The following is a 27,115-nucleotide window of genomic DNA, read 5'->3' on the forward strand; positions in this document are numbered from 1 at the left end:
AACAGCTTCAGGATCAAGTGAAATTTGAGACATCGTCCTCCCAAAAAAATGCAGATATATGCAAATTCTGGATTTTCTTTCAGAGGATTCAAAGCTCCTCAGGGATCCACAGACCACTGGTAGGATCTATGTGCCTTAGACCAATGGGTGCAAGATGTCTAAAAGACAGCCCAAAATTACAGGGCACCAAACAGAAGCAAAAACACTGGAAAGGCATTTGGATTCTCTATGGAATGGTCATTAATCAGATTAAGCAGAGCTAAGTCTTGAAGTCTGACAAAAATAAGGGCTCTGCTATTCTGTGATACCAGATGAGGACTAAAGTTTCCCTGGAGCCCCCTGGACCCCAGGATAGAGCAGGCTCTACGGAGTTTCCCCACACCCTGCATATGGCAGCATCCATTGAGTAGGGATGGCTGCAAAGGACTGTGAAGACCCCGTCAGCATCCCACCCATAGCGCCCCAGTACTGACAAGGTCCCTACAGGTCAGTGGCTCCAAATATGCCTGTGGTTCTCTGGCCACCAGAAAATGTACTGCCTATATACAAGCAGCTCTCAAGCAATGACAAATGGAAGTTGGTGGATAAATACCCCAGCTCCCTTGCCTCTCAACTCCAAGGCTTGTTCTATACTGACTTCCAGGGGTCCTGAATGAAGAGGAGACCCCATTGCCCAAAGCTGTCACCTCATCCATGCTCCCTGTGTCTCCCTCCCCTTCCCATCTCTCTTCCCTGCTCCATCCCAGCTGCTTCCTTGGATCACCTCCCAGATAGATTTTGAACCCCCAAATCCTTGTCTCAGGCTCTGCTTCTGGAGCAGCTCAACCTAAGACGGTGACTGTATAATTTTTATCATCCAAACCAGGACACTTTGGAGAATGAAAAGGATCGTGGTTAATAACTACACTAGGGCAATAGTCAGGACTGTCCCGGGGAAACCAGGATGTAGAGTCATTCCACTCAGCACTTAAGGGGAAACAGCCAGATGCGTTGCATGAGCCAAGAGGGATGTGGAAAATGCAGAGGCACCAAAGATGAAACAGAAGCAATTACCTCTCAGCAGGAGGCAGTGATGGAAGATAACCACCAAGAACCAGCAGTCTTTCCAACACTCTAGTTCCAAAGCCCCTGGAATTGAAACATGACCTTGGAGAGAATTGACTCAGCAGACCCAGATTCAACCGAGATGAAGTTTTTACCACTTAGCAGAACTGGAGAGGCTCCAAAGAGTAATCTTGTCCTATTACAGAAAAAAACTGATAGTTACATTTTTGTGATCTGGAATCTGTGAGCGTAAAATTCTTTCCTGCCACGTGGGGGTCCCATTTCATATTTCAGGTTTTCTTTTTTTTTCTCTCTCTCTTTTTTTTTTTTTTTTTTGCGTTACGCGGGCCTCTCACTGTTGTGGCCTCTCCCGTTGAGGAGCACAGGCTCCGGACGCGCAGGCTCAGCGGCCATGGCTCACGGGCCCAGCCGCTCCGTGGCATGTGGGATCTTCCCGGACCGGGGCACGAACTTGTGTCCCCTCATCGGCAGGCAGACTCTCAACCACTGCTCCACCAGGGAAGATCCAGGTTTTCTTTTAAATGGCAGAGAAAAGTGATAGAGCTGGAAAGCAGGAATTAGTGAGGGGGCTTTGGTCTGTGTCCCAATGCCCTTTCCCATCTTTCCCTTCCCAGGTCTGACACAAGTCCATCCATTCATCATTTTATTAAAAGCAGTTGATTGAGCCCTGCTTTCTCAAGGGGACCCAGGAGGAAATCAGTGTATTATAAATTAACCATGGCAGGGCATCATCCCAGGAGTCCTGCCAGCTGGACGCTAGCCCTCCACAGTCCATCCCGGACTCTCAGCCCGCCAGGATGTATCACAGCCCCAAGGCCCGCTGCCTGCTCATCCCAGGCTCAGAGCCTAGAGTTTCTCATCTCTCTGCCAATGTGCCAAAGCTCAGCAGTACTCAGAATAATCCTCTTCCACATAGTTGGAGGGGAACCAGCCAACCTGGAAAGAGACAGGGAAGTGGTCAAGGCAGCCTCTGCACGTTCTCCCACTGTTCCTCAACACACCAGGAAGGTTCCCTCCTACCACAGGGCCTTTGCACCTGTCATACCTTCTACCCCAGAAAGTACCTCCCCTAGATACACCCTCGGCTGACCACTCCCACCTCCTACAGTCCTTTACTTACATGTCACCTTATCAGCAAGGGCTTCCTAACCATCCTATTTAAAATTGTAAACCCCATCCACCCCAACAGTCCTTATCCCCACTTCCTGCTTTTCCATAACACTTTTCACCATCTAATTGATTATATGTTACTTATTTATGGGCTTCTTGTCTGTTCCCCCTCCCTTCACTACAACAGGCCAGAGATTTTTGTCTGTCTTATTCATCACTGAGTTCCAAAAGCCTAGAATAGTTCCTGGCACACAGTAGATACTTAATAAATATTTGTTGAAAATATGGATGGATGACACAAGAGGGAGGAGATATGGGGATATATGTACATGTGTAGCTGATTCACTTTGTTATAAAGCAGAAACTAACACACTACTGTAAAGCAATTATACTCCAATAAAGATGTTAAAAAAAAAGATGGATGAAATGATGGATGGATGGAACGATGGATGGATGGATGGATGGATGGATGGATGGATGGATGGATGGAATGATGGATGGATGGATGGATAGATGGATAGATGGATGGATGAGATGATGGATGGATGGGTGGGTGGATGGATGGAATAAAGGATGGATGGAATAAAGGATGGATTGATGAAATAAAGGATGAATGGAAGGATGGATGAATGGATGGATGGATGAATTCTTTACAGCCTAAACCTTCCTAAACATCCCAAAATCCCCCCTCAAGCCCTAACTGTTCTCTACCACACACTAAATTTACCCTCCAAGGTTCCTAAAATTGTTCACCTAAGCAATTATCTAGGTCACTTTTCACGTTTCCCTCTGGTAGAACTGAAGCTTCTAACCAGTGTCTTTCTCTTCATTCAACAAATATTTTTTGAGAAACCAATACAAGCAAGGCAGTATTCTAGAGGCTAGGAATTCATCAGCAGATGAAATAAAGAATACGCTCTGCCTTGTGAGACAAAAATAAGAACCAGACAGAAACTTTTTTGAGAAAATTTAAGTTCCCTCCTAGAAGTCCAAATTCAGGCAGACAAAAGATCACAAAAGGCAAAAGCGGTTGGTCTCAGTTCTGCCTTTTCATGCATTCAATAAATATTAACTGACATACTATGTGACAATCACTGTTCCAGGCACTGGTGATACTGCAGTGAACAAGATAGAAAAACCCCTCCCTTCGTGTTCCCCAAACATGCCAATGACTCTCTCACCCCAGGGCCTTTGCACGTGCTGGTTCTTCTGGAATACTTTCCCACACCTCCCACCACCCATGACCTGGCTGACTTAACTCATCCCTCAGTGATCAGCTTGGTCTCTCAGAAGGCGTCCTGACCTGCTCCCAGGATGAGCTGGGGGTTCCTTGGGGGCTCCCAAGGTGCCTTATGATTCCCCATCTCAATCTCAACCACTCACTGTTGTAACTGCATGGTTACAGGTCTGTGCTTCTCACCAAACTATGAGCTTCAGGAGGGCAGTGATTGTACTGTGCTCATTTTTGTCTCCTTGGCACCCAGCTAAATGCCCGACACATAGTAGGTGCTCAATAAATAAATGCAAGGTGCATAAATAAAATCTCTGTCCCTTCATCCCTTCCTACCAGGGAAGCCCTTCACACGAGCCCCTGCCCACTCACTCCACTCCATCATCCAGTAGAGCTTCACTAGAGCCAGCTCGCCCCACGCCCTTTCCCTGGCGCTGCCACACTCCGCCCCAACTCACCCGGCCATAGATCTCCCCTCGCCACCAGCCCTGCTGCCCCTTCTTGTTAAGGATCTTGATGATGTCACCCTCTTTGAGGGACAGCTCTGATCGGTCCCGGGCGCAGAAGTCATAGCGGGCTTTGGCTGTGCCAAAATACTTGGTGCTCCCTGCTGTGTGGGAGAGAGCAGAAGTGGGAAAGGGCCCTGGAGCAGACACACACCCATCGTCTGGGGGCAGTGGGAGGACAATGCTCCAATAGACCAGGATGAAGAAGGGCCCCTCAATGCTTCTTTCCACTGAGTGTTGGGTGGCCTGTGTTCTGAGAGTACACAGTTGTCTTCCCAGAATCATCCTTCTAGCCCAACCAGCATCCAAACTTAGAAAATAATACAGTTATGATCTTTTAAATGTTACGTATATATTCATAGTGAAAGAAACAGAAGAAAGATGTGGAAGTTCTCATTCTAGATAATATTAATTATACTAAAGAAGTCCAAGGGTTGAAAAAGAGAGGGAGAAAGATAAGAAAGGGAAAAACTTTCCAAAGTACAATATTAAGTGATATTGTAGACTATAAAAGTAATTTGTAGTATTTCTGCAAATATGCTAAGATTGAACATCCAAATATTCACCAGGATGAATAAGTAACTTGCAGACAGATAGAAAACATTTATTTGATTGGGTGATGAGAATAGGGATAATTTTGGTCTCAGTGTCCTAATGTTATGCTGGTGTTGCTTTTTCAAAAATATAACTTTTTAAGTGGTGAATTGTTATTTTATTGGTAAACATTTTAACAATAATTAATTTTAAAATCCCTCTTTAAAAATATTTTGGACATGTATGTAAGAATTCAGAAACTCCACCACCCAGGTGACTTTTCTGAAAAACATACTCCAAAATGCACTCCAGAAAAATAAAATTTGAATCAGAATTTTAAAGAAATTTTAAAAATAAAGGAAAACACAGAAAACAAGAAATATAGACAGTCTAAATAATTCTTGATATTGAATTTGCAAAGTGAAATGCAATGGTGAAGAAAAAATTCCTAAAATATAAGGTATGATTGTTTTCATTCATAGCAAACCGTAGCCTACATTCCAAATAACTTCAACAAACCAGGTGAGTTAAGAGATACAAAGGAAAAGGAAAGAAAGAGTGTACTAAAGGTCTTGCCTTTCTGTGGGAGAAGGTTATTGATACTAATTCATGCCTGATATTGATACAAAAATAAAGGCTTAAAATGTGTAGGTGAGGACCCTTCTGGTTCCCAGTGTCCTCATCTTCCAAAATATGAAAGTAAACCCTTTCATCCAAGTAAATGGATATGCAAATCTCTCAAGAGCAAAGGGACAAACTGGAGGTGGGAATTAGCTCAAGCTGTTTCACAGATAGGACTTTTCTATCCCCACAGGAAGGAATGTCCACGGCATCCCCACACTTTCCCTCCACAGTGGGAAGGAGCTGGCACAGCAGGCCCCCAGCTGGAGACAGCCTACCTGGTGGTTTGCTGATGGTTCTCCTCTCAGGCTCCTTGAATGGGAACTGCAGGATGGTGTCCAGTGACTTGAAGCAATCCTTCAGAGAATTCTGTTGGTAGAATTCTACCAGCTCCTGCAAAGAATACAGCAGGACAGATGCTCTCCCAGAGGGCCAGCCCACGATGGGGACACAGCTGGAAGGAGCCACATCCAACTCCTCATGTGAAACAGGTCCTCCTTCTGGCCTCCCTGGCAAAAGATGCCTTGAATGCTCCCCACGATGGAGAGCTCACTCTCTTCCTGGTCAGCCAGGACCATTTTATGGTGAAGAAATCACATTGTCTCAAGACAGTTCTCCTAACAGCCAGTTCATTTCATGATACATTTACCAAATAATCAACTTGCCTGATGACCAGCTCACCAAAACCAACCCTCCCTGGGTGTCAAGAGCACTCTTTTTACAAATAATTGTAATAATAACAAATGCTGTTTACTAAGTACCTACTGTGTGCTGGTCAGTGTGCAACCACACATCATCAAAATCTCCTAATAATCATGGGAGGTGAAAACATTGATGAGACCCCTATTTTATAAATGGAGAAACTGAGTCACAGAGAAGGCTCATGGAGGGTCCCACAGCTGGAAAAGGGCAGATCCAGAATTCAGTCCCAGGACAGGCAATAGAGTGTAGCAGCTAAGAGCTGGCCTCTATAATAAATTGATCTGAATTCAAGTCCCAGATGTGTTGTGTTTATGAATATTTCTTCCACAAACGGCTCAACCTGATTCTAACAGTGGGGAAACCATCAAGTCAACATTAACATTCTGCAAAACAAAATGTCTTATGTTTTGGAGTTCTAGACTTCAAAAGTTCCAAAGTCATGAAAGACCAAAGAAATAAATAAAAGACTGGGGAACTATGGCAAATTAAAAGAGACACTAAGGAGATGAAAGGAATGTGTGATTCCCCTCATTATATCCTGGGGGAAAAGGTCATAAAAGACATAATTCAGGCAATCAGGGAGCTTGGAAGTGGGCTGTGTATTATAATAATAATTTTGTATCAATGTTCAACTTCCTGACTGTGATAATGACACAGTAGTGAGGCAAGAGAATGTCCTGGCTCTTTGACAGTCACGCTAAAGTACTTAATAGGGAAGATCATGATGCCTGCAAATTACTCCTAAATAGTGCAGAATAAATGTGTGAGTGTGTGTGCAGAGAGAGAGAGGGAGAGAGAAAAAGCAAAAGAGGAAGAATATTAACAATCAGTAAATCCAGGTGAAAGGTCCACAAATATTCATGACACTATTCCAGCAATATTTCAGTAATTTTTCAGAAATAAAAAATGGGGGGATGGTCTTCCCTGGTGGCGCAGTGGTTGAGAGTCCGCCTGCCGATGCAGGGGACACGGGTTCGTGCCCCGGTCCGGGAAGATCCCACATGCCGTGGAGTGGCTGGGCCCGTGAGCCATGGCCGCTGAGCCTGCGTGTCCGGAGCCTGTGCTCCGTAACGGAAGAGGCCACAACAGTGAGAGGCCCGTGTACCACAAAAAAAAAAAAAAAAAAAATGGGGGGAGCCAAAATTTTCAGAGTAAAATGTTTGGGGGCAAAATAGATTTGTGGAATGAGTGAACAGTCCCTAACCTTTTGGGCAGTCAAAGATCCATTTGAGGCTCAAATGAAATTTGAGATACCTTCCTCCAAAAAAAATGCAGATATATGGAAATTTCTGGATTTTTCTTTCAGAGGATTCAAAGGATCCTCAAGCATCCACAGACCATGGGTAGGATCCATGTGCCTTAAACCAATGGGCTTAAGATGTCTAAAAGACAGCCCAAAATTATAGGGCACCAAATAGAAGCAAAAACACTTGAGAGGCATTTGGATTCTCTGTGAAATGGTCATGAAGCAGATTAGGCAGAGCTAAATCTTGACGTCTGACAAAAATAGGGGCTCTGCTATTCTGTGATACCAGATGAGGACTAAATCTCAGTTTTCCCCATGTGTGAAATGGGAACTCAGAGAGTGAGTTGAGGGGATGAAGTGCAGTCCTGTCTATAATATGTTTGGCACTCAGTAAGTGCTTTGTAAAGGTTCACTGATGCTACTGTTGTTTCTTTTTTTTTTTTTTTTTTGCGGTACGCGGGCCTCTCACTGTTGTGGCCTCTCCCGTTGCAGAGCACAGGCTCCGGACGCGCAGGCTCAGCGGCCATGGCTCACGGGCCCAGCCGCTCCGCGGCATGTGGGATCTTCCTGGACCGGGGCACGAACCCGTGTCCCCTGCATCGGCAGGCGGACTCTCAACCACTGCGCAGCCAGGGAAGCCCGCTACTGTTGTTTTTGTTGTTATTATTATTCTCAGTGTTGATGATTAGGAAAATGAGTTTAAAGCCAGTTGCTCCATAGTGCCTCTTGGAGGGGCTGTTCTGAATGTAGGAAAGGGGGTCCCAAGGTGGAGCTTCAGAGAGGGTCCTACCTAGATTCTGGAAGGCTGGGTTTAGGGATACATTGGCCCTTACCATAAGCCCCCGGAAAGCCTTCTTCTCTGTAATCCGGTACAGTCCTTCTGCTGTCATGATTTTAATATGCTTGACCTCAACATTATACCTGGAAGCAGGGAAAGAGAGCGAGATGGTCACTGGGTCCTGAGTCTGGAAATTCAGGCCCATCCCCTGTCGAGTCTCAGCCCCATGCTACACACCCCCAACCATGGAAGAAGCGTTCTTGGCTACTTCAGGGAGGGGGCGACCACTGGAGCCCAACAGGATCCCTTCCCTGGAGCCTTTGCTGCTCTAAACCTTAATTTCTTCCTCCATAGAACAGAAATCATCTTCCTTGACCCACGGGGTTGCTGAGAAGTCAAAAATACCTTATAAGGAAAGCACTGTTGTAGAGTAGATAGGATGAAATCGCCACTTCCACTAAAGTGAATGACCATAGAATCTAAAGGATGTGCGAGAAGGGGTCCATTTCCAGCAATATGGAGGACCACAGACTAGTACGGAAGAGGCATGAATTGGCAGAAGTGGTTCTGCCAATATGAAGAACTGGATAACCAAAAAAATCTCCTACTCAAAAAACCCCTAGAAATGCCGTGAAAAAAATGCTGAGCTCTCAAAAAAGTAAGGGAAATCCCCAGAGGCCAAAAATGAGGATGAAACTTAAAAGTATATGTCTTTTTACTCTTTTTTTTTTTTTTTGCCACGCTACGCAGCTTGGGGAATCTTAGTTCCCCAACCAGGGATCGAACCCCGGGCCCCCAGCAGGAGAAGCACAGAGTCCTAACCACTGGACAGCCAGGAAATTCCCGAGGAGCATATGTCTTAATCACATAGAAACATGAGATGAGTTACTGGGTCCCTGTTGGGTAGAGAGTTGACACTGAGACCCACCCACACCCCATAAGGGTGGACTGTCAAAAAGCTACATCCTCAGGAAAAGAGGTGGTCTAGAAAAACCCACCTATGAGCACAGCAGGGGCCATGTGAAAGCTTGTTTGTCTCAGACCCAAAACAGAAAAGTCACCCTTGAGAATTCATAACCTCAGTCCTACCCTCTTATGGGTTTAGCATTTATACTTAAACCACCTGTGTAGTCTGGGAAACTAAGGAATTAACCAGACATATTTTAACCTGAAAAAGAAATTAACTTGTTGGTGATTCCCAACAGAAGCAAATGCAAAACCTCTGGGGACCCAGGCAGCAAAGATACCCACAGGGAAAGCCCCACTTAAAATCACAAGACCCAGTGACAAAACCAACAAGGAAACAAGTCACCACAAGCAAGAAGCTGCACCCAAGAAACAGTAAGGCAGGAAAGTCAGGGTCTGCAAGACTTGGGTCCAGATTGCATTTCTGCCTCTTCCTAGAGTATGCTAAATGCCTCCTGGAGCCTCGCTTAAGAAGCGCATCTCTTTCCTGTGGGTTGCCAGTCAAGTAAAAGAAATAAGAAAGATTAAAAACACCTAGGACCCTGCAGGAGCTCAATAAAAGATAACCAGCGTGACTGTACATTTCCTTCTTCCTAAGCACCTGCAGTGCCCAGGTCACAAGGGGAGATAGGTTGGGAAAGGAGGAATTACTTAATGCTGATGGCAAATTCTGCAGCATCTTTCACTCTCTGTCGCACCAAAAACGTCCCGTCCGAGCGGTTGGTGAGGATGCTTTCTGCCGCGGCTCTCTCCATGGGGCCCGCGTACCTGTCAAGATACACCAAGGAGAAAGGTCCACACAGCCCCTATGTTGCCCTATTGAGGCTGCTTTTCCCCCCAACCCCTGTGATTTCTTTTTAAGTTAATGACAGCCTGGGTCTAGCAGCGCCCTTAGACACCAAGGTAAACCTTGGGGGAGGCAGTGGCCAGAGTCCCGAAGTGGGCAGTGGCCATTACATATCTGTAAGTCACACCCAAGGTTTCACCCCTGGATTGTAGGAGACAACTCAGTCCTTTGGGTGTGACTGTGTCTCAGTGTGACACAATAAGAAGTATATATTTGGTTTCTGTGCCCCCCACCCTTTCCTGGCACATAACTCCTAAAACCTTTAGAATCTCCGAAGTGATAAGTGTCTTTTTGTATGCTAATGAGATGACTGGGGGCTCTTGGATAGCCTCAGGATGGGGGCTGATGGCCAGAAGAAACAACCACGTGGTTAGAGGGTTGGAACTTTCAGCCTCACCCCACCCTACATATGGGGAGAGAAGAGGGGCTGGAGGTTGAGTTCATCACTAATGGCCAATGATTTAACCAATCTTGCCTACGTAATGATGCCTCAACCAAACCCCCACCAAATGGTTTTGGAGAGACTCCAGGTTGGTGAACACAGGGAGGTACCGGGAGGGTGCAAGCCCAGAGAGGGCGTGGAAGCTCCGCCCCCTTTCCCCATACCTTGCCCTGTGCATCTCTTCCATCTGACTGTTCCTGATCTGACTGTTCCTGAGTTGAATCCTTTTATAATAAACTGGTACTCTAGTATGGAAACTGTTTCTCCAAGTTCTGTGAGTTTGTGTTAGCAAATTACCAAACCCAAGGTGGGGGTTGTGGGAACCCCCCATTTATAGCCGATGGGTCAGAAGTAGAGGTGGCCTGAGCTTGTGATTGTCATCTGAAGTGGGGGATTGTCTCGTGGGACTGAACCCTTAATCTGTGGGATCTGATGCTAACTCCAGACAAACAGTGTCAGAATTGAATTGAATTGTAGGACACCCAAGCTGGTGTCTGGAGAATTGGAGAATCGTTTGATGTAGGAAGAAAATCCCACACATTTGGTTTTAGAACTGTTGAGACTGTGAGTATAGAAAAACAGTTGTTGGGTTTTCTTTCTTTTACTTGGAATTTGGCATGCCTGGACAGGTATTTACTGAGTGTCCACTGTCTGTCCATCTCTGTGGTCACCAGGACGGAAATAGGGTGAGAAGAGTGAGACACAGCCTCAGGTACAAAGTTTAAAGGGCAAGCCAAAAACTCAGGCATCAAGATAAATAATAACAAGTAAAATAAGTAGTATTTTAATGCAGTATTTTTAAAGTGCAAAAACATCCATAAAAGGAATGAAGTACTGATATATTCTACAATGTGGCTGAACCTTGGAAACATGATGCTGAGAGAAGCCAGTTACATAAGGGCATGTACTGTATGATTCCATGTATATGAAACATCCAGAACAGACAAATCCATAGAGACAGAAAGTACACTAGTGATTGTCAAGGGCTGGGGGAAGGGGATGGGGGTGATTGTTAAGGTGATGGGGTTTCTTTTTGGGAGGCTGATGAAAATGTTTTGGAGCTAGATAGAGGTGCTGCTTGCACACCATTGTGAATGTACTAAATGCCATTAAATATACTGGGCTGGCCAAAAAGTTCATTTGGGTCTATACGGAAAAACCTGAAAGAATTTTTTGGCCAGCCCAATAGATGTGAAAAATAAATAAAGATGTGATTATGAATATTTTATGCTGTAAATGTAAATATATAACATAAATAACATATATTAATTATAGATAATATATAATTATATATGATATATCAATGTGGGCATGAATATATTTATGGCATAAATTTAAATATAAGCATAAAAATATAACTATAGATAACACAATTATAAATAATATATAAATATGAATATGAATGTGTTTATGCTGTAAATGTAAATACATAACATATATATATATTAATCATATACTATATAATTATAGATAATATATGCAGGAATATGAATACAATTGTGCCATAAATTTAAATATATAACATAAAAAATATATACAAACTATAGACAATACATTTATCATATAAAATATGAATTATTTATTATATATAAATACAAATATGTTTATGCTATAAATGTAAATATGTAACAATATATATTAATTATATACTATATAATTACAGATAACATGTAAATGTGAATAGGACTATATAAGTGTGAATATAACATAATAACGTATGTTAATTATACATAATATGTAATATAGATAATATATAAATATGAATACAAATATATGCTATAAATATAAATATATAACATAATATGTATTAATTTTATATAATACATAATTATATGATCTATAAATGTGAATATGTAATATAAACGTAAATATTAACATAAATGCCACTTTGGTTAATTTTATGTCATGTAAATTTCACCTCAATTTTTAAAATAAATTCAAAAAAAATCTGTGATGAGCAAAATGTCAAAATTTTAAATAAGGACAAGATCTGACTCTGCAGTTGCCAGATTCACCACAATTCACCTTTCCCTACTCCCAGCCCTATCATATCCTGTGTCTTTATTTACAGTTCTGGTATTTTGCTCATCACAGATTTTTTTGCCTTGCTTTCGATTTTTTAAAATATTTCATTAAAATAGTATGGATCTCGATGCCTGAGTTTTTTGGCACCCCCTTAAATGTTGCACCCAAAGTCGGGGTCTCACTCTCCTCAATCCAGTTCCGGCCCTGGTGACCTGGTGACAACATCTGGCAGGGCAGGGGCAGGGTGAGCACAGCCTCAGGTGACCACGGTTTAACTCCTGGCTCTGCCACCTAGTTGCTCTGTGACCTCGGGAACTGAGTTTGCTACTTTGAGCCCCAATTTCCTTTTCTGAAAAGAGGAGATAAAACTGCCCATCACAGAGGGACATTTTTGACAAATGGCAATAATGCAGTTGGTGCACCTCATACATGGTAGGCATTCACGACACGGGTGTGTTATTATGCTCTTTGTGTAATAAGGTTAGGCTTTGGAGTCAGGCAAGCTTGGGTTCGAATCCGACCTCCTTCACTTCCTCACTTTGTGATACTGAACAAATCACTTGTCCTATCTGAGCCTCAGTTTCCTCCTTTTCAGAAAGAGAGTAAGAATAACACGTACTTCAAAGTGTTACTACCAGAATTGAACGTGTCCTTGAAGTGCTGACACACGGTCATAAAAACAATACCATAGCATGTCCGAATCTAAGGTGCCAATGATTGTAAAATTCACTGTGCTTTCATGGGCAATTATGAAATAAAAATTACTACCCATAAAATTAGGCAGAAGACTCAGACACCACTAATTGTAAGAGTCATTCCAATGCCAGAGATGTTAAAACGTGGGGGAGAAAAATGCGTATTTTAGCATGCATGAAATGCAGTCATAACAGCGAGTGCTAATAATAACAGATAATAAAGTGCTTTTTTGTGTGCCAGGAACAGAGCTAAGCACTTTTTAGGCTCATGGAAACCACCTAACAGCCTTATGAAGCAAATATTATTAATCTGTTTTCCAGAGAGGAAAGCTGAAGCACAGAGAAGTTGAGTTACTGGCCAAAGGTCACAGAACTGGGTAATATTGGAGTCAGAATTTGAACCCAGGTCAGTGGACTCCAAAGCAACACTGAAAACTTCCATCCCTCACTGCTCTATCAGTAGTAGGTCCTCAAAGAAAAGGGGGGGTGGGGGTGGGGAGAGGGAACTGCCATTATATCATCACCATCATTTTCCTTCCAGTGAGAACATAATGTCCCAAAGTCAGGGAACTTCTTTTGTTTGTTCTCTCAGCAGCCGCCAGCATAGGGCTGGAGCCAGCAGTTAATGCCCAAGGTTTGAAGAATGAATAACTGATTGGTTTGTAGCCCCCATCCCCACCCCAATGCCCAGCCCAGGCATCCACCCCAAAGCACCCCAAGTTGAAAATTTAAAAGGTGGTTCTACTTACCAGAGATGAACAGACAGGTCCTGAGGGGGACCCTGGGGACACAAAGACCAAAACTCAGGGCAAAGGGTCCAGCATGCAACAGGCTTCAGGGCACTACATTCATTCATTCATTCATTCATTTTTTCCACTATCATTTATTGGGGGCACGGTGCCAGGCACTGTGCGCTTCACTGGAAATACAGTCCCAGAATCCAGGGGGAGAAATCGGTCCACCCTCAAATGAATCAGCTTTAAAGAGGCAGCTACGTTTGTAGGCAGAAATTGGAGAGATGTTCAGATCTTGGCTTCTGAATGCCATGTTCCAATGAAAGGACCCAGGCTCCTTGGGAAAATGGTTGATTCCAAGATTGGGGCAGAAAAAGTACAAGAGAAGTCTGCTATTGTGCAAGAAAGTAAGGAAGGGCTCAAAGAATGATGGGGACATGTCAAAAGGGCAGAAGAGCCAGCCTGAAGGGGCTCCCATTGGTCAAGGGTGGGACAATTTTAAAATAAAAATCCAGGAACATTTCCTGAGATAGATAACACACAGATACATAGATAGACACATAGAAGATTGATTGATAGATACATAGATACACAGATACACAGATAAATACAAAGATGATTATTAGATAGATACATAGATGATTGATAGATACACAGATACACAGGTGGATACATATATACAGAGATACATAGACAGATGATTGATAGATACACAGATACATAGATACACAGATGATTGATAGATACACAGATATAAAGATGATTGACTGATACACAGATACACAGATAAATACATAGATGATTATTAGATAGATATATAGATGATTGATAGATACACAGATACATAGGTACACAGATGATTGACAGATACATAGATACAAAGATGACTGATAGATACATAGATGCATACATATATAATACCTAGATATATAGATTAGAAGAGACAGTTCTTCTTTACAATAGAATATCTGCTAATAACTTCGCAGGAAATGATGGAGTTGGAAATTCATAATGTAACTCCACAGTGGAGAAATGACCCCAAGCCAAAAAAAAAAAGTCAAAGATATTTTTGGGAAAAGTATAAACATGTACTCTGGATTACATAATATATAATGATTTATATTATATATAATAATTTATATAATAGTATAATGTCCCTGTTGAATTTCATGTTTTTAAAAATCATGCTATGTTTATACAAGAGAAGGTTCCTGTTCTTGAAAGATATTCAGAGATGAAGGAGAAATACGTCTGTAAACTTACTTTGAAGTACCTCAGGAAAAATAAATAATAGACAATTTTTAAATAAATAAATTGTGCAGAGAAAGATGATAGAGTAAATGGGACACAATGTTAACAGGTAGTGAATCTGAGTAAAGGATGTATGGAAGTTCTTTGCATTATTCTCAGGACTTTTCTGGAAGCCTGAAATTACATAAAATAAAATGAAAGGGACAAAAACGAGACTTTCCCCCTGCAGGCTCCTATGAGGGCTGTGAAGCAGGCAGCAGGGTCATGAGGGAGGATAAGGTTTGGGAAGAGTGGGGAAGATCTGAAATCATCATCAGGAAGAGGGAATCAGGGGCTTCCCTGGTGGTGCAGTGGTTAAGAACCTGCCTGCCAATGCAGGGACACGGGTTCGAGCCCTGGTCCGGGAAGATCCCACATGCCGTGGAGCAACTAAGCCCGTGCGCCACAACTACTGAGCCTGCGCTTCTAGAGCCCGCGAGCCACAACTACTGAAGCCCTTGTGCTACAACTACTGAAGCCTGCGCACCTACAGCCCGCGCACCACAACGAAGAGTAGCCCCCACTCGCTGCAACTAGAGAAAGCCTGAGGGCAGCAATGAAGACCCAATGCAACCAAAAATAAATAATAAATTAGTTAATTTTTTTTTTAAAGATGAGGGAATCAGGGAGCAGGGAACAGGTGAAGAAGGACAGGGGCCGGGCAGAGTGGTGGGCAGGTCTGTTCCCAAAAGCTGAGCAAGGAGGCACGGGTGGGGAGTGACCCTGTAGAGGACTCCATTTGGTGCCCCAGAAGGAAGGCAGAGGTTGGCCAACCTTCTGGACTCCTCTCTGGGCTCAGTCACTGAGGTAGGGAGTGACCTGCCATGATGGGCGGCCCCCTCCTGACCTCAGGAGTATCTCCCCAACGCTGCAGAGAGTCGCGGGACCCTCTCTGAACTCCCCTGCCCTCTCTCCAACCAGACTTGAGACACTCACATGCACGTAGGGCTTGACCCTGTTACAGGGAAACCAGCCAACTTCATTGGTAGACGTATTCCTGCCCTAAGAAGATGGGAGGGAAAGATAGACAGAGAAGTTACAGGCATCCAACATGTGTGTGTGTGTCCATCTTTCATCCAATGGCCACTCCGCATGGTCATCTATCTCTCCATGGCCTGGATGCCCAGAGAAGTGTCAATCAGTATCAACTTCCTGAGAAGACCACCAGCTCAGAAGGGCCAGGCCAGCCCCCAAAATCCCCATAGACATCACTCTCCCCAGAGCAGCCATGTCCAGTTGTGCCATGATCCCATTCCCAAGGTCACCTACACCCTGACCCAACGCTCAGGTCCTTCTCCATCACTCCCACGGCCCCAGCCTGTACCTCCCACCAGTTCTGTTCGGCTTCGGCCTTGGTGAGTTCCACAATGTCTCCAGGGCTGAGGCGTAGAAAAGGTCCAATGGCTCCAGGGGGTGGAGGCAGCCCATAGTACTCCTGGCACACCTCCATCTTGGGCAGGCCTGGAGGGGCGGGGAGGTGGTGATACAGCACGGCTGGTAGTCCAGGACTTTCAAACCTGAGTCTCACCACTCACCAAGATGGCGAAAATTAAAAAGACAGACAATACGGAAATACCAAGTGGTGGCGAGGTTGTGGATGGAACAACTGGAAGTCACCTGGATTTCTGGATTCTATTTTTTTTTCTTGAAGAAGTTTTTAATATGAAAATATTTTAAATAATTTTTTTGGCAGAAACAGGGAGGGTGGCCACCACCCCATAGCCCATTCCTACATGGCTGTAGGAATCCACTTTGGAAAACTATTTGGCTGTATCCACTAAAGCTAATTCCACTCCTGATATATCACCAAGAGAAATGAAAACATAGGTCCCAGAGAGTCATAGACAAGAATGTTTACAGCAGCTCTCTTCACAGGAGCCAAAAAAATTGGCAACAAACCCAATGTCCTCAAGAAGATGGATAAACACAGCACAAAATACAATAAGCAACGAAAAAGAACAAATGACTGCTTCAGGCAACCACACTAATATGCAGTAACTGAGTCCATGCTATACAATTTCATATGTACAAAGTTCAAGGGCAGGCAACACTAATCTATGATGATAGAGGTCAGACAGTGGTTCCCTCTGGGAGGCAGGATGGACTAGCAGTGAGTATGACCAACACCATCCAGTAAAACTTTCTGTGATGATGGAAATGTTCTATACATTAATCTGAATGGTGGTTACATGGGTAGAAATTCAGTGAGCCATACATTTAAGATTTATTCATTTTATACACTTTATGGTATGTATTTTCTATCTCAATAGAAATATTTCAAAAAAAACAAAAAGAAAGAAATATTTCTATCTCAATAGAAAATTATATTATATATTTATATATATATAAAATGGATATGAGCAAGTGTATATATGTGTACATATATATGAACATATATGTATTGGCTATGTTTAATATATATATATATATATATATATATATATATATATACACACTCACATACACTCATATATATTTCCTCCTATTGAGGACATTTGGGTTATCTGTTTTTTTTTTTTTTTTTTTTTTTTTTTTTTTTTTTTGCGGTACGTGGGCCTCTCACTGTTGTGGCCTCTCCCGTTGCGGAGCACAGGCTCCGGACGCGCAGGCTCAGCGGCCATGGCTCACGGGCCCAGCCACTCCGCGGCATGTGGGATCTTCCCAGACCGGGGCACGAACCCGTGTCCCCTGCATTGGCAGGCGGACTCTCAACCACTGCGCCACCAGGGAAGCCCGGTTATCTGTTTTTTGACCAATAAAGCTGATATATACATTTTTGTATAAAGCTGATTTTATACATATGTATTATTATATTATATATATAGTGTGTATATATATATATGTTCCTGCTATTGAGGACATTTGAGTTGTTTCTGATTTTTGACTATTACAAATAAGACTGATGTATCTATATCTAGCTGTAGATAGAGAACTACAGCTAGATATCTATGTATCAGGATACATAGATAGATAGATAGATAGATAGATAGATAGATAGATAGATAGATAGATGATAGATAGATTGATCTGAAACTGAATCTTTACACTGACTCTGTATGACTATGAGCAAAGAGTTTATTTTTCTCGGCCACACCGAGTTCTTTAATGATGCCTTGCCGTCCTGCTTCCTAGCCTTCGTACATGCTGTTCCCTCTGCCTGGAACACTCCTGCCATCCTCATCTGTCTGACTACTCCTTATCCCTCAAGTGTCCACTTTAATGCCACCTCCTTTGAGAAGCCTTCCCTGAAGGCTCAGGTTCCTCAGGTCCCCCGGTTGAATGCTCTGGAAAACCCTCTACTTCGCCCACCTCAACTGGAATGACTTAGCCGAAGTCTGTCTCCTGATACCAGCCTGGGAGCTTTGGAAGGACAGGAAGCACACTGTTTTTTGGCACCATTTGCCCCACACAATATATACAGTAGATGCTGAATAAAAATCACCCATCACGACTGTGATCTCACAAACATCATTAATATATACCAAAATCCAGGCTTTCCCCACTGGCATTGGGCTAAAAAGAATTCTGGCTTGGTCAAACTCTGCATCTCCTGGAACCATCCAGTTGGACTACACTTTGCTGAAACTATTCCATTATGATAAGATTTTGTGATACAGAATCAGTAGAAGAAGGGATGAAGTATGCCCAGCCAGCTAAGATTACAGATGGAGTTTGTCAGCGAGAAAAAAAGGGGGGGGGCAGTGAATAATAAAAGTGAATGGGAGGGGTGGAGGGATAAGTTGGGAATTTGGAATTTATGTTCCATGCATCCCCTTCACAGTGTTTGAGCAAAGCTAGTAAAGAATTTGAGTTCGTTATTTATAAATTCCTTTTGGGTTTCTAGGACTGGAACAAATGCTTTATAAGCAGGGCATTATGTGGTCATTAATATAATTGTTGAGATCTGCCCCTGGGCCAGCATCACTGAGGCAGACTAGATTTATTTCTGCCCCACACAGCGCCCCGTGCTGACTCACCCAGCTCATTCCTCTTTTTGTCTTGAGCCCGCCGATGTGGCTTATCCTGGAGGGAGAGACCAAGATAGCAAGTATCGCTACCTGTGCCCAGCCTGAGGGCTCCTCAGCCCTTATCTGAGCACCCAGCAAAGAGCCATGCCCACTGCCAAGGGCTCCCGGGTCCTGCCTTCCCTACCCACCCCCCTGATTTTCCATACACAGAAAGGAGCATGGGGGTCTTACCTTCTTCATAGTTCCTGCAAAATCTATGAGAGGGTAAAGGAAATACTAGTTAGAATGGGAACCTCCCACCCTCCATGCAGAAGCAAGCCCACCTCCCAACTTCAGTCTCCTGGTACCTTGCCCGTGTCGACCACATGGAGGGACCCTCCCCAGACACTCCTTGTGTGCAGGTGCCCGGCACCGCTGGCAACGGTAGCCCTGATAGAAAGTGCCTCTGGGATGCAGGGAGAAGATAAAGAAGAGAGCCAGTGATGTTGAATGAACACAGCCAATCGTTTTACCAACAACATAAAGGGCCCCTTTGTGTTCTCTTTAGAGCAGAGATGGAGAAGCTAAAGGTCAAAGGAGGGCCTCCCCCTTCCCAACTCAGGGCCATGACAGCCAGGGGAGCCCCCCGCAAAGAGGAAGAGCCAACCCAGCCCAGGACCCAGGTTCATCCTCCCAGACTCCCACCTCAGCAGCATCTGGCAAGCCTTGCAGGACGTGGTCTCCTCAAAGGAAAACATCTGGAAGTCATGTCCGTTGGCAGTGGAGTTCTCGGGGTAGATGTTGGAGCTGGTGAGGGAAGATAATTCCATGCAATGGAACAGGATTCAGTCATAAAAGGGAATGGAGTACCCACACACGCTGCAGTGTGGATGGATCAAGACCTCATTCTTTTTTATGGCTGAATACTATTCCATTGCATGGATATGCCCTGTTGTGTTTGTCCATCCATCCACTGATGGATGTTTGCATTGTTGCCACCTTTTGGCTGTTGTGAATAGTGCTGCAATGAACATGGGTGAAGACAGAAAGCGGATTAGTGGTTGCCAGGGGCTGGGAGCAAGGGAAATGGGGAGTGATCACTTAATGGTTGCAGGGTCTCCTTTGGGGTGGATGAAAATGTTCTGGAACTGGATAAAGGTGATGGTTGCACATTGTGAACGTACTAAATGCCATTGAAATGTACACTTTAAAATGGCTATGTTTGGGGAACTCTCTGCTGGTCCAGTGGTTAGGAGTCTGTGCTTTCACTGCCAAGGGCCTGGGTTCGATCCCTGTGGGGGAACTAAGATCCCACAAGCCGCGCAGTACAGCCAAAAAAAAAAAGTCTATGTTTTTGTTGTGTGAATTTCACCTCAAGAAAAAGAAGGAGGAGGAAGACAAGAAGGAAGGATTTTCAGGCTGGTGACCGAAGCTTACGAAGACTTGGCATTCTGGTGATGCAGACAGCCTTAAAAGACTGTCCCTCTCATTTCCCAGATGAGGAAACTGAGACTCAGAATGGTCCCATGACAGAGATGAGACGACAGTACAGAATTGCCTCCCAGATCTTGCACCAAATGCCACAGTCCTCTGAGGATAGGAAGCTGGAGGGGGCGGGGCTCTCACATGGCCATCTCGAACTGCTCCATCCACTTCTTCTTCAGTTCTCGTGTCTTGAAGAACAGCTCATAGCCCTGGGCACCTTGGTCCTCAATCAGGAGGAACATGTGAGTCCACTGCAGGGAAGCGGGGTTGAAAATGAAGGCACCTGCTCGGAAGAGGGTGGGACCACACACCCATTGACCCTACCACTGTGGGGAGAAAAGGGTTAAGCCAACTACAGCCTGTCTGCTCCCAGGAGAGCCATGCATGGATTACCATGGAAAGGGCTGCCCAGGAGAAGCAAAAACACACTCACAACTCTAAAATCACACAACACACGCACTTGCTTTCCAAAGGCCAAGTGGAGAGCTCAAGCTGCATTGAGGCTCCCCAGCACTGAGGTTCCCCAGTTACAGCCTCCAAGCCTCACCTTCTTGTTGTCCCGCTCTCCGGAGGAGTCGTCTCTAACCTGGAAGCTGTGCAGGTTCACAAAGTCCTTGAGGTCGTAGGTGTCCCCTCGGCGCTTACAGATGAGCAGAGCTTTGTCGAGCAGGAAGGCGTACCTGGAAGCAGCTGGGTCAGGTGCCCCTGTCGGGCTCCTCCTTAAGTCCCCACCAGCTCTCTGCCTGATCACCCCCCCCCACTTTCCGGGCCCCCCACCCTGCTGTCCATCTAGGATTCCTGCCCTTTTCCTCCTCTGTGGCCAACTTGGCCATGCCTACCTCACCCACGCGATCCTTACAGGTCCTGCCACCTGTCGTTCTTGGCTTCACCCACGCATCCATGCTGGCTCTGCCCCGCCTCTCCATCTAGGCTCCACCCACTGGCCTGTGTGGCCTCACCCACCTGTCTGTCTAGAAATAGGGCCAAGCCCCTGCCCAGACTCCACTCCAGATCCGTGTTGGCTCTGGCCACCTGCCTAACTAGTAGCCTGGCCCCGCCCCTGTCCAGGCTCCACCCCAAATCCATGCTGGCTCCGCCCACCTGTCCATCTTGGAGCGCCGCTCCACAGAAGTGATCTTGAGCTCGCCATCGATCTTGGGTCGGCCATAGTGGGCCAGAGACTGGTCCTACACAGCAAACAGGGGGTCTGGTAAGAGGCCACGCAGGAGACCAAAGCCCCTCCCCACGTGGCCACGCCCCTGGCCATGCCCACTCCGCCCCCTCACCAGGTTCTCGATGGACAGCTGGAAGTTGGTGATCTGCCTCAGCGTCTCGTTGTCGCGCTTGACCTCGTTCACGCACTGTGCCAGGTCCTGGGGGTGGGAGAGGGGTGAGCCTGGGCCCCCCCCCACAGGGCCGGAGACAGGGGGTCAGCCCCCAGCAGTGGCTGGCAGAAGGATGTCACTGTCCCCGAGGGGGACGCTGCGAATAACTCACTCGGCGGACAGGTGTGTCCCTGTGCGGTGGAGGCAGGGGTGGCCCGTGGGTATGACCGTGCCTCGATAGTACTCACTGACTTGAATGCGTATGTGTCTGTGTGTCCGCATCACCCCTGTGTGTGACCACTCACCCTCATGGCATCCAGGGCCAACCGCAAGTTCTCCTTCTCTGTTGTGTCCTGCGTGTGTTTCACCAGCTCCTGCATGACCCACAGAGACGTATATCACCCGGGGCCTCTGCCCTCTCCTCCTGGGGAGCCTTCCAAACAAGCCTGGCCCACCAGCTCCTTCTTCATCCTTCTGCTGTCCCTAGAGGCATGGCCCCGGTGACCCCACCCAGAGAGGGGAGCCCAGCCCCCAGGAGCCCTTGCAGGGAGGTCGATGTGCCAAACCCATGCCTGGGCGCCCCCTTGGGCACCTGGAGGAGGAGGTGATATTTGAGGACCCGCTGCATGGGCACCATCAGCAGGTCCCGTAAGGTGAACCTCCCGTTGTTCGCTCGCTGAGAACATTCCTGGGAGGTTGGAGAAAGAGGTGAGTGAGAGAGGTAGAGGCAGGTGGGGATTTTTATAGAACCTGAAGCTTCATCTCTCCCCCAGGGAAATAAAGAAGAATGCCACGGGGTGAGGGGTGGTTTAAGACCCAGCTGGAAGGCTGCCTGGGGAAGAGGTCCAGGATTCCTCAGCTGAGGGGGGCTGGAGAGGGGGAGATCGACAGGTCTGGAGGGTCCCCACTGTGGAGACCAAAGAAGCTGATGGACGGCACACACAAGCCATTCCTCAGCATCCCTGCCCCGTCTGTGCTCCCACTAGACACACGGGTCCAGGTTGGGGTTCAGTCCAGGATCAGTGCTCAGCCCAGAATCAGGACTTGGCTGGGATTGGGGTTCTGTGTGAAGTTGGAGTTCAGCCCAGACTTGGGGCACAGCCAGGGTTGGAGCTCTGGCTGGGGTTCAGTGTGCCCTCAGAGTTCAGATCAGGGTCAGAACCTCAGCCTGGCATCAGGGCTCAGCCCAGAGTCAGGGTTTAGCTGGGGTTAGGGCTCAGCATTCTGGTCCATCTCCTCCTGGTCCATTTCTCCCAGTTGGCTAGTCAGTACCACCCTCCCCAAACCTTCAGCGGGCCAACTTCTGGTTGGGCTGCAACAGAAAGGGGTGCCATCTCCAGCTCGGTTTCCTCTCTACTGCCCCTGGAGCCTGGGAAGGAGTGGGAGACACACACACACACACACACACACACACACACAAAGATGTAGCCCATCCCCCCACCTCCAGCTTCATCTGCACATCCTCCCGGGCTGTAGCCACACGGTCCAGGTGCTTGCTGGCCGACTCCACCTGGCTGCAGTAGCGGCCATAGATGAGGAACCTGCGGGAAGATGACAGGTGGCCGGGGAATGGCAGCTGGCACCAAGGTCAGGCAGATCTGGGTGTCAGTCCCAGCCCCACCTCTTCCCAGCTGCATGACGCTGAGCCTCAGTCTCCCTGTCTGTAAAATGGTCATAACAATGGCACGCCACACACACACACACACACACACACACACACACACGTGGGGTTATTATAGCATTAAATGAGATAAAGCACAAGAAGCTCTTATCAGAGCACCTGGTGTATCGTCTCTGCTCAATGTTCATTTATTTAATAAGCATTTATTGATCATCTACTGTGTGTCAAGCCCCATGTTAAGCACTTTAAGCATCAATTTACTCAGTCCTCACCACAACCCCAGGAGATACGTTCCTGGATCACACTGATTTTATAGATGTGGAAGCAGAAGCACAGAGAGGTTAAGTGACTTTCCAGTGCCACACAGCTCTCAAGAGGAAGAGCTGGGAATTTAACCAGAGATGGGCAGCCCCTTGCCCACGAGCAAAGAAGGAAAAGCCCTCTCTGTCCAGTGGTCTATGAGAGTAGGGCCTCCCAAATGCCCACTCAGGGCAGGGTGACCTCCAGAGGTCTGGGCTAGCCAGCTGGGTCTCACCTCTCCTTGTATTTGATGAAGACCTGGTAGAGGGTGGGTGCGCTGGGGTTGGCCAGGGCTTCCTTCATCTCCTTTAGGAAGTGGGTGTGCACGCGAAGCAGGTCCTACTCGGAGAGAGGGGTAAGGGCTGGGGCGGGAGCCTGGGGCTCGGGATGCCGGCTGGGAAAAGGGTCATCCACCCACCCCTATGTCATTCATCTTCCACCCCCCACACTCCAGGGACAGGCGAAGCCAGCAGACCATCCCCACTGGACAGAAGTCCAGGAGGGCGGGAATTGGTCAGTTCACCTCAATGTTGATGAAGATGATCTCAACGTCTTGAGGTTTAAGGAACCGCTGCAAGGGCTTCATAAAATGCTGTCGGTGGAGGGGGAGACAAGGATGAAGGATGAAGGAGGAGAGAGGATGAAGGAATCCCAGAGAGACGGGGAGGAGGAGACAGAGACGGAAAGGGACAAACAGAAACACAGAGACTGAGCTAGAGAGGGAAATGTGTAAAGAGAAAGAGAGGCAAAGAAACAGAAAAGGAGAGAAAAGAGAGATGGGGAAAAAGTCCACACAAAAACCTGTACAAGATTGTTCAGAGCAGAATTAGTCATCATAGCCCCAAAGTGGACAGAACCCAGATGTCTGTCAATGGATGAATGAATAACAAAATGTGGTCCATCCATGAAAAGGAATGAAGCACTGACACACACTACAATGTGGATGAACCTTGAAAACATGATGTTCAGTGAGAGAAGCGAGACACAAAAGACCACATAGTGTATGAGTCCATTTAAATGAAATGTCCAGAATAAGTAAATCCATAGAGACAGAAAGTAGATTAGTGGTTGCCAGGGGCTGGGGAGAATGGGGATATAAGGGGTGATGGCTAAGGGATATGGGGTTTCTTTGGGGGATGATGAAAATATTCTAAAGTTGGGAATTCCCTGGCGGTCCAGTGGTTAGGACTCCACACTCTCACTGCCGAGGGCCTGGGTTCAATCCCTGGTCTGGGATCTAAAGTCCCACAGGCCGCGCAGTGCAGCCCTCCGCCCACTCCCCACCAAAAAAAAAAAAAAAAAGAAAGAAAAAAATGTTCTAAAATTAAGCAGTGGTACACAACATTGTAAATCAACTGTACTTCAATAAAAATGTTAAAATAAACTGTGGTGACGGTTGTACACCTTTGTGAATATACAAAAAAACATTAAATTATAGATGTTAAATGGGTGAAATGTATGGTATATTGATTAAATCTCAATAAAACGGTTAAAAAAAGAGATGGCCAAAGGACAAAGAGGAACTAGAAAGCGAGAGGCAGTAACAGAGATAGACGGACAGAGATGAGGATACAGGAAACGATAGAGACAGGGATAAAGAGACACAGAAAGAGAGAGAGATAAACAGAGGAAGAAGTAGGGAGAGACACAGAAGGACCAGACGAGAAGAGACAGAGAAATACAAAGCAGCGGGGACAGGTAAGAGCCCCAGGCTCGCATGGGACGGATGATGCCTCTGCGCTCCGCGCATGCGCATGGAAGGGGCGGGGACTGAGCATCGCACCTGTTGGATGGAGCCCAGCGTGTCCGTGTACTTCTCTTCCGTCTGCTGGATCTCCCGCAGACAGCAGCACCGCTTGTCATACTCTGTCATCTTGGGCTGAGCGCGGAGAGGAGAGGCCGGTGTTGGGGTGTCCGGGGCCGCGCCCCACCCATGCGCCTGCCCCGCCCGACCCTGCTCTCCCACACACCGGCATGGGCACCGGCTCCGTGCGCATGAGGTCCTCGTACACCTCGTCACCCTCGGCCTCCTCGTTCTCCACGCAGTCGTACAGGTCCTCATCCTCCTCCACCGTGTCGCTGCGGAGGCGGAGTCAGGCAGGGCCAGGGGCTTCCCCCAGACCAGGGACCCTTCTGATCCCCTGGGGCAGGGTCCTCGGCCCCTCAGACCCTACAGGGCAGGGTCCCGTCTCCTCAGACCCCCTGGGGCAGAGCCATGTCCCCTCAGACACTCAGAGCAGGATGCTGATCCCCTCATACCCCAGGGCAGGGTCTTGGTCCCCTCAGACCCCCCGGGGCAGGGTCGTGGTCCCAGACACTCACTCGATCTGGTCGGACAGGCCACTGTAGATGTCCTCATCACCCACACTCTCCTCCTCAGTGGGGAAAGGCCTGGGGGAGCCAGGATGGTGTGAGCCAGAGGCCAGAGGGCCAGGTTGGGAGGGAGCTTCCAGGAGGAGGAGGATTGGGGCCAAATGGGTCCAGAGCTGTCGGCTCAGATAGTTACTCACATGATCCCCTTGTTCTGGGCAATTGGGGTCCAGGACAGAGCAGACAGAGTGTAGATGACCTGTGACAAGGGCCGAGGCTGCTCAGCAAGCCCCTTGCCCACCCGCATGCCAGAACACAGCCTCCAAGCACCCGACCTTGAGGTTAGACCCCATGCCCCCGGGAGCCTAATTTGGGATTTTCCCACCTTCCCATTCCCCAACCTCAGCATGTCAGCGTTCCTTTAACTGAGCACCCACCACTTGAACCCCTTGTTCTATTCAATCCTCATAATCACTCAGAGAGGATGGAGTGATATTACTTCCAAATTAGACAAGGGACTTAAGGCTCAGAGAGATGTGGCCACATATGTGAGGTCACACAGCAACTGGTGGAGCAAGGACTCAAACTCAGTTCCACATGTCCTAAGCCATGCTCTTTGCACCTGTTGTACAGCTTGGTCTGCCCCATCAGTCCTTCCCCAGTAGCCTTTGGCTTGCCCAGTGTAGACGTTCATGGAAATGAATTGAAACCCAATCTTTGGGCTCTCGGTGTCCAGCTCACAGGCAGCTCAGTCCCAGCTCACCTTCCCGAAATCCTGCACATCAAAGAGGTCAAAGGCCTCAAAGAGCTCACTCCGCTTGAGGCCAAACTTCTCATAGCAGGTAGACAGGAAGGTGCGGATATTCTTGAGGCACAGGAACTGTGGAGAGATAAATGAGAATGGACAAAACATAATGGGACAGGGGAGAAGCTGACCCTTGGCCATCTGGCTTGGGGACTGGCACAGAAGAGGAAAAAGAAGGCACAGCCCCCCCACCGAGTAAAGATGAAGCTGTACCTGAAGCCAGTATACCCCTGAATCTTTTTTTTATTGAGGTAAAATTCATAAGATATAAAGTTAACCATTAACAGGTAACAAAATGTGGTGTATACATACATTTGGAATGTTACTCAGCCATTAAAAAGGAATGAAATTTTGATTTATACTACAACACAGATAAACGTTGAAAACTAGGCTAAGTGAAATAAGCCAGACACAGAAGGATGAATATTGTATGATACCAACTACATGAGGTCCCTAGACTAGGCACACCCATAGAGACAGAAAGTATGGTGGTGGGTAACAGGGGCTGAGGGAGACGAATAGGGAGTTGG

At 46.6% G+C, this 27,115-nt stretch overlaps 1 protein-coding gene across 2 annotated transcripts in view; it reads right to left on the reverse strand.

Annotated features, from left to right (window-relative positions):
- Positions 1–1,695: 1,695 nt before the first annotated feature.
- The window catches only part of VAV1 (vav guanine nucleotide exchange factor 1), a 56,395-nt gene continuing 30,975 nt past the window's right edge, over positions 1,696–27,115 (reverse strand). Inside the window, exons 2-27 of one of the 2 annotated variants that reach the window (XM_081230966.1) lie at positions 26,544–26,660; positions 25,981–26,039; positions 25,793–25,861; positions 25,441–25,549; positions 25,254–25,349; positions 23,994–24,062; positions 23,706–23,809; positions 22,991–23,090; positions 22,142–22,237; positions 21,855–21,923; positions 21,511–21,597; positions 21,326–21,411; positions 20,772–20,904; positions 20,366–20,475; positions 19,445–19,546; positions 19,108–19,205; positions 18,992–19,014; positions 18,770–18,815; positions 16,117–16,253; positions 15,729–15,794; positions 13,518–13,549; positions 9,411–9,527; positions 7,849–7,936; positions 5,346–5,460; positions 3,865–4,013; positions 1,696–2,001 (exon numbers count right to left, since the gene is read on the reverse strand). In XM_081230966.1, the coding sequence (XP_081087092.1) occupies positions 1,948–2,001; positions 3,865–4,013; positions 5,346–5,460; positions 7,849–7,936; positions 9,411–9,527; positions 13,518–13,549; positions 15,729–15,794; positions 16,117–16,253; positions 18,770–18,815; positions 18,992–19,014; positions 19,108–19,205; positions 19,445–19,546; positions 20,366–20,475; positions 20,772–20,904; positions 21,326–21,411; positions 21,511–21,597; positions 21,855–21,923; positions 22,142–22,237; positions 22,991–23,090; positions 23,706–23,809; positions 23,994–24,062; positions 25,254–25,349; positions 25,441–25,549; positions 25,793–25,861; positions 25,981–26,039; positions 26,544–26,660 (2,331 nt within the window). In that variant the 3' untranslated portion in view covers positions 1,696–1,947. Of the gene's footprint in view, positions 2,002–3,864; positions 4,017–5,345; positions 5,461–7,848; positions 7,937–9,410; positions 9,528–13,517; positions 13,550–15,728; positions 15,795–16,116; positions 16,254–18,769; positions 18,816–18,991; positions 19,015–19,107; positions 19,206–19,444; positions 19,547–20,365; positions 20,476–20,771; positions 20,905–21,325; positions 21,412–21,510; positions 21,598–21,854; positions 21,924–22,141; positions 22,238–22,990; positions 23,091–23,705; positions 23,810–23,993; positions 24,063–25,253; positions 25,350–25,440; positions 25,550–25,792; positions 25,862–25,980; positions 26,040–26,543; positions 26,661–27,115 lie in introns of both variants that reach the window. The other variant, XM_081230965.1, reaches the window with a different exon arrangement.

This window comes from Mesoplodon bidens, assembly GCF_964165515.1.
Source record: "Mesoplodon bidens genome assembly, chromosome: 4".
NCBI lineage: Eukaryota > Metazoa > Chordata > Mammalia > Artiodactyla > Ziphiidae > Mesoplodon > Mesoplodon bidens.